The sequence below is a fragment of the Notolabrus celidotus genome, chromosome 15 (genome assembly GCF_009762535.1).
Source record: "Notolabrus celidotus isolate fNotCel1 chromosome 15, fNotCel1.pri, whole genome shotgun sequence".
In the NCBI taxonomy this organism is placed as follows: domain Eukaryota; kingdom Metazoa; phylum Chordata; class Actinopteri; order Labriformes; family Labridae; genus Notolabrus; species Notolabrus celidotus.
The window spans coordinates 24,509,819-24,517,144 of NC_048286.1; the positions used below are offsets into that span (position 1 = coordinate 24,509,819).

The window sequence follows — 7,326 nt, forward strand, 5'->3', positions numbered from 1 at the left end:
TGTTGACATCCAATCACACCACATCTCAGCTGAGCGCATAGGCTGATGTTTCTCAACGGAATGAGACCATGGGTTGCACATTTCCAAAGGGAACTCATATCTGGATTCAGACTCTGTACTGGTCCTGCTTTCACCTACAGCCACTGCTAGCTTCGGTCAGACATGGAGCGAGTTGTAATGGTAACCGGTGCTAACAGGTAAGTAAAGGAATAACACGTGTTAATGGTTATAAAGACTTTAAAGACCCGGATTGTCACGTCTGTTTTGGTGACAACCCCTCTCGCGAGAGATGTAAATATTGAATACTTGTTCAACTTTTGCCACACACAGTGGAATACATGCTACAGAGAGATTAAGTGCTTCAAAATCTGGTTTAATCATACTATTGTAATCCCGAGTTTTAATAAAAAATTGTAGTTTAAAGTTTCTGCAATCCATTGTGTTTGTATAGCATTTGGAAAAAGGCTGCCTACATATACAGTGGATATCAAAAGTCTACACACCCCTGTTAAAATGCCAGGTTTTGTGATGTAAAAAATGAGACCAAGATAAATCATGTCAGAACTTTTTCCATCTATATTCTGAAATATAACGTGCACAATCCAATTTTTTTTTTAAATGAAATCTTGTAGGAGGAAGAATGAAAAATAAAAAACTAAAACAATGTGGTTGCACACCCTCTAATAACTGGGGATGTGACTGTGTTCAGAATAAACAATCAAATTCAAACTCATGACAAATAGTAGTAAATATACACCTGTCATAATTTAAAGTGACTTTGATTAATCCCAATAAAGATCAGCTAATTCTAGGAGGATTTTCCTCACATTTCCTCAGTTGCATCTTACAGCAAAAGCCATGGTCCACAGAGAGCTTCCAAAGCAGCAGAGGGATCTCATTGTTGAAAGGTATCAGTCAGGAGAAAGGTATAAAAATGTTCCAAGGCATTAGATATACCATGGACCACAGTGAAGACAGTCATCATCAAGAGGAGAAAATATGGTACAGCAGTGACATTACCAAGAACTGGACATCCCTCCAAAACTGATGAAAAGATGAGGCCTCCAACAGGCCTACAGCAACATTAAAGGAGCTGCAGGGATTTCTGACTAGTACTGGCTGTGTACTACATGTGACAACATCTCTCCTATTCTTCATATGTTTCGGCTATGGGTAGGGTGGCAAGATGGAAGCCGTTTCTTATGAAGAAAAACATCCAAGCCTGGCAAAATGTTTCAAAAACATACATGAAGTCTCCCAAAAGCATGTGGCAAATGTTTTATGGTCTGATGGTTGAAGGTTGAAATTTTTGGCCATAATTCCAAAAGGTATGTTTGGCGTAAAAACAACACTGCACATCACATAAAGAACACCAGACCCACAGAGAAGTATGGTGGGGGCAGCATCATGCTTTGGGCCTGTTTTTCCTTAGCTGGAACCAGGGCCTTAGTCAAGGTGGAGGGAAGTATGAACAGTTACAAACACCAGTCGGTTTAACACAAAACCTCCAGGCCTCCGTTAGAAAGATGAAGATGAAGACGAATTTCACCTTTCAACATGACAACAAACCAAAGCATACATCCAAATCAACAAAAGCATGGCTTCACCTGAAGAGGATTAAAGTTTTGGAATGGCCCAGCCAGAGTCCAGACCTGAATCCAGTTGAATATCTGTGGGTTGATCTGAAGAGGGCTGTGCACAGGAGATGACCTCACTATCTTTTTACATCACAAAACCTGGCATTTTATCAAGGGTGTGTAGACGTTTGATATCCACTGTGGACTATGTTAAAAAATACTACAGGTGGGGCAAAATTTAAACGATATATGAAAATGAAATGGAGGGAAATTGTTTTTTACTTTTTAGAACCAGCATGGTTTATTTGACATTCTAAAAAATCGAACATAAATATGTGCAGTAAGTAAGGCTAAAATATAAAACAACGACAAGAACTGAGTTTGCTGAGTTTGACACGATTTTTTTTTTCAACTGGTAATCCAAGACAATCAGTGTTGACAAGTTGATTTAGTCAGTAGGTCTTTGCGATCACCCCACTTCAGATTTGTGTTTACATGCCTGTGTTTGTCTGCCATCTGTCTGCAGTGGTATCGGCCTGGCCCTGTGTGAGAGGCTGCTGACTGAGGACGGCACACTTCGCCTGTGTCTGGCCTGCAGAAACATGCAGCGGGCTGAGGCTGCTCGCTCCACTCTCCTGACTTCTCACCCCGATGCCCTTGTGGACCTGCTCCACCTAGATGTGGGCTCTGTGCAGTCAGTACTGACCGCTGCACAGGAGGCCAAGACCAGGTACTGAACACGTGATAAAATGATGCCATGATGCTGTTGAGAAGCTGATATTAAAGCTCCTTGTTCTCCTCACCTATCAACTATAAACATGTTGATTCATCTTCAATGCATGTTTGTGTTTTCCACAGGTACAGCAAAGTAGACTTCCTGTATCTCAATGCAGGAATTATGCCCAATCCACAGGTGGACGTCAACGCTTTTTTCAAGGGTCTGTTCTCCAGGTAAAAGACCAAACCCAGTTCCTTACCTACTTTGCATTCTTTAGTGTCTCTGTATTGTTTTGATTTCATATTGGCTGAAGCTTGATGTCTGTACATCTTAACATGTGATCCAGATTCTGTGTTTTGATTTAACAGTGACCCTCTCTCTACAGGAATGTGGTCAACATGTTTGCAACAGGAGAGGGACTCTTGACTCAACAGGACCAGATCAACTCAGATGGTCTCCAGGAGGTTTTTGCCACCAACTTGTTTGGACACTTTATCCTGGTACAGCCCTATCTCCACACAAACTCCACATTAGATATTCAAAATGAGAACACATTCCTTTATTTGACAGAGTACATAAACAGTCCTCAGTGTTACATGTTGTTGCAACAGTGTATGCATATGGTGTGGTTTCACATATGCATGTATTTGCACATCACATATGTCTCTGATTCTTGAAAAAAAGATAGTGATGGATGACATGGATTTGGGTTTCTAACTACCCCGTGTTTCTAACTAACTTGATTTGTCTCAAGTGGGTCACCCCTTGTCGTTACTTCTCTGTAATCACTGGACAACACTGTGCTGACAGTAGACCATCATGCACTGATCATGTCCATCATGTGATGCCTTTCACAGCATGACATCACAGCCCACCCCTTGTGTGCATCAAAACATACTCACAGAATCAAAAGTCCCAATAAATAATTGTATTCCTATATGTTAATGGAAAGTGTGTTTCGAGAATATGGATAAACCAGCAAAAAGAGAAAAGACTTTGCAGCTTTAACTAGCAATGGGAAACAGAGAAGACATTTGGTTGAACTGGTCAGTGGTGACCTAACAAACATTGAACCTGAAAGAGTCCACAGTAAAATATTGTGTCCCCTATTTTGTACGGAATAAGTTGGCAACCCTACATAGATTTAACTTTTTATCAGCTTTTAAGCAATTATATGTTTTTATATTAAAAAGTGGCAAAGTGTCATCCCTAGAGTTTTATTTTTCATATCACCCAGTTTTTAAAACAGTCAACTACTTGAGATAATTTACACAATCCAGTCTCATACTTACATTTTTTTCTCTTTTGTTTATTTCAAGCAGCAAGATAACAGTGTGATATCTGGTGCTTATGTGTATGTATTTGCACAATTAAAAAAGTACACAAGAAAAAAGAACAAAGATAAATAATATACAGTGCAGGAAGAGGAAGAGAACTCAGAGAGCTTATATGAAGCCTCCACCCAAATAATGTTCTAATATCACTAATTAATAAAAAAAATACTAAATTGACACACACATAAAGACAATAGTTGATATTAATAATAAAATAACACAAGCATATACTAAATTACTAAGTAATATAAATACATTTATTACATAATTCAACATAATTCAAAAGAAGAAAAGATGAGTTACACCACAGAGATAATATTAGCATTAGCATAAAAACACATATATATAAAAAGAGATTATGATAAACCTTAAATGCAACAGCACACAATGAATATAATTAAATAACAGTGGTTAAATGTTTTCTCAGTAGTACAACACACAACATTTGCATAATTTTTCATTTAATTCATGTTTTTGCCAGTAGAAGACTCCTTTTCTTTAAATCCAGAAACAGTTGTTTTAAAACACTTTTGAAAGTTGATAAAGTATAATGAGACCTTTATCCATGGTGTCTTACAAGGCTTAATGACATGACTCTTTGTTGTATTCTAATCCCTATCATTGTCTCCCCCGGTCAGGCTGTTACCTCTGCACAGTTTGTCAGATAATAACTGCCCTGCTGATGTCCTTGTCTCTCTGTGGTGTAGATCAGGGAGTTGGAGCCTCTGCTGTGTCAGGCGGGTCACTCGTCCAGGGTGGTGTGGACCTCCTCGAGCAATGCACGCCGCTCTGCCTTCAGCATGGAGGACATGCAGCACAGAAATGGGACAGAGCCCTACAGCTCCTCCAAGTATGCATCAGACATGCTCAGTGTGGCCCTGAACAGACACAAAAACAGTCAGGTGTGTCTGTCACACAATGTGCACATCACTGGGACGGTCATGACTTTTATTTACAAGTCTTTACAAAATAATACAAGGTCATGGAAAAAAGATTGTACCACCTCTTTAACAGAATTCAATTGTTCCTCTACTTCTTTTATAGATTTGATCTTTTGTTTTTATTATAGCAACAAATAAAAGGTGGCATTGTGTTCATGTTAGTGGGAGGGTCACATACCCTTTGATTAAACACTAATTTGCTGTATTTCGTCTCCCCCTCTCTGTAACAGGGCCTGTTCTCCTCTGTAATCTGTCCAGGACTAGTGATGACTAATCTGACCTACGGTATCCTCCCCTCCTTCTTCTGGACTCTCATCATGCCCATCATGTGGCTGGTAGTGGAGGACTTTGTATTCTACTCATATTTGTAAATAAGATCAGAGCTGCTTATCATGCCACATGAACTGTCTCACATTTTGGTGATTCGTTTTTCTTGTTCATCTACACAGGTTCGGATCTTCACCAACACATTCACCCTGACACCTCACAACGGGGCAGAGGCTTTGGTATGTTGTCAGCCCAGTCTGTTATTGTGTGTGCCTGTGTAAATACCTCAACAAGTCGTGTTTTCATAGTGATGTATATGATAAAATGAACTCCTGCTCTGCTGTCACAGAACTGGTTGTTCCTTCAAAGTCCAGAGTGTCTTGATCCCAGAGCAAAGTATCACAGTTTGACCTCAGGACTCGGCACAAACTACACTCAGCCGCGACGGGTGAGTAAACGAAGATCACTGACATTGTACCAAATCCCACTGAGTGTTTAGACTGAAGGAAGAGACATTTTGAGGGCTTTTGTGTAAATACTCAAAGTTTAAACAAAGACTGGAATAGCAAACAATGCAACTCTGTTAATTTTTTCAACATTGTTTTAAAAGAACTAAGTGACTTTTTTACAAAAAGTGAGCAACACCATTGCTGAAAAGCTTGCACATTATGGTAGGTTTAAAAATGATGTATACCATCAACTCGGTCGAGGCAGATGACTAAGATGACTATGTCTAACATGAGTCTAGTTCTGCTCGAGGTTTCTGCCTGTTAAAAGGAAGTTTTCATCGCCGCTGTAACTAGCTACATACTGCAAGGTGCAATGCTCATGGTGAATTAAGATGAGATCAGACTGAGTCTAACTCACGGTGTGTCCGTCTTGGTGCTCGATCTCTGTTCATAGTTTAACATCGAGTACGGTCTGGACCTGCTATGATTGTAAAAGCATCTTGAGATAAAGTTTGTTGTGATTTGGTAGGGCTCTGTGAGATGATCGCAAGTTGGAGGGAGACGGTCAGGACACTTTGTCTACCTGTATGATTTTACATATAAAATATTGATGACAGTTATTGATTTTCTTTCCTGACATCATGATAAAACAATATAAAACAGGTGAGTCAGGTGAAGTTGTTGTACTGCATTAAATGTAAAACTGTGCCCAACACTTTGAATCATGTTTTCAATTTTATTAGTCCTATAACCACAGCACTCAGTTTAATATCGTCAGGGCTGCAGCTGAAATATTAAGTCTCAAACTGTCACACACGACACAAGATTAAATCAGAGAGAGAGATCTCTGTCAAGGGATAAACAGAGTTATTATAGTCAGATCTCATGCACACTTAATTATGAGAAATTAGATGTAATTTGCTCATTCACTCATTCACTCTCAGTGTTTTTGTCTTATCTCTTAGTTATTCTTTCATGTTTCAAACACAGCTGTGTTGATGTTAGTCTGGATTATTTGTTTAACCTCTCCATATTTTTGAATACAAGTGCTCCAAGTTAAAAAAAATGATGTTGATGTGCTGATGGCAGACTGTCCGTGTCTGTGATTGGTCAAATGTTTCTTTCTCCACCCCCGTTCATGTGAACGTGCTCAGGGTAACTCTAGATTGACTCATCATGTTGATAACCAGCTTCGTGTAACAGCTTAGCGTGATCTCCTTTGTAAGGTTCAATGAAGCCGGATCAGGCAAATAGATTTGGGATATGTTGAACTCGCTTCGTAGTATACCCCTCAGTTTGCTAATTCTATCCTCAGCTTGACGAATATTCATGAAAGGCTCCTGCTGATGTACTCATGAATATGAAGTTTGCTTCACCATATGTTTGAACGCACTTTTGGACAAAAATTAACAATCCATAACAGAGACTGGGATTAAATGGGATGCATGTTAATTTTCAAGAAGAAAAACTTTATAACGTACATTAAAAATCTAGAATGTGATATGTTGATTAAGTTGTTGTATTTGTATGTGATCAATTCAACATGTTCTGTTTTCTCTTCATGTTTCAGATGGACATAGATGAAGAGATGTCTGAGGTCCTCTATTTAAAGCTTATTGAACTTGAGAAAGACGTCAAAGGGAAACTAAGTGAAAGAAATGCTGACTTGGAAGCTTCTGGATAGTTCCTCCATGAGGAACAGAAGTAGTGATGCTTTTAATAAAAGATTGTATTAATGGACCAAATGCAATACGTGATAAAGAACAATAAAAGCTTTTTATAACCTAATTCCTGCTGTTCACACCATTGAAAATCATTTACTCACAACACTCATATGACTGCACCGGCCTCTTTCACATTCAATATAGAGATCACCAGCAAAGTCTCCTCTGTTGTTGTGTTGCTGTAACGTTGATACCTCTGCTGACTGTCTTCACCTGATAGCTGGATCATGTTTCTTCTACAATAGACTTCTTACATTACAGACTCTACTTAGCTGTTTCTTTATGTTCTGGTTTCCTGGCTCTTTGACCCACCACC

General features: G+C 39.1%; 1 protein-coding gene across 1 annotated transcript; it reads left to right on the forward strand.

The window, feature by feature from the left end:
* The first annotated feature begins 9 nt into the window (after positions 1-9).
* LOC117826792 (3-keto-steroid reductase-like) lies at positions 10-7,074 on the forward strand. The gene is made up of 9 exons (XM_034703135.1): positions 10-197; positions 2,104-2,307; positions 2,436-2,528; positions 2,681-2,795; positions 4,337-4,531; positions 4,801-4,905; positions 5,020-5,076; positions 5,187-5,285; positions 6,857-7,074. Exons 1-9 carry the CDS (start codon positions 163-165, stop codon positions 6,968-6,970), a joined length of 1,017 nt encoding a protein of 338 aa, XP_034559026.1. The 5' UTR covers positions 10-162; the 3' UTR covers positions 6,971-7,074.
* Positions 7,075-7,326: the final 252 nt, after the last annotated feature.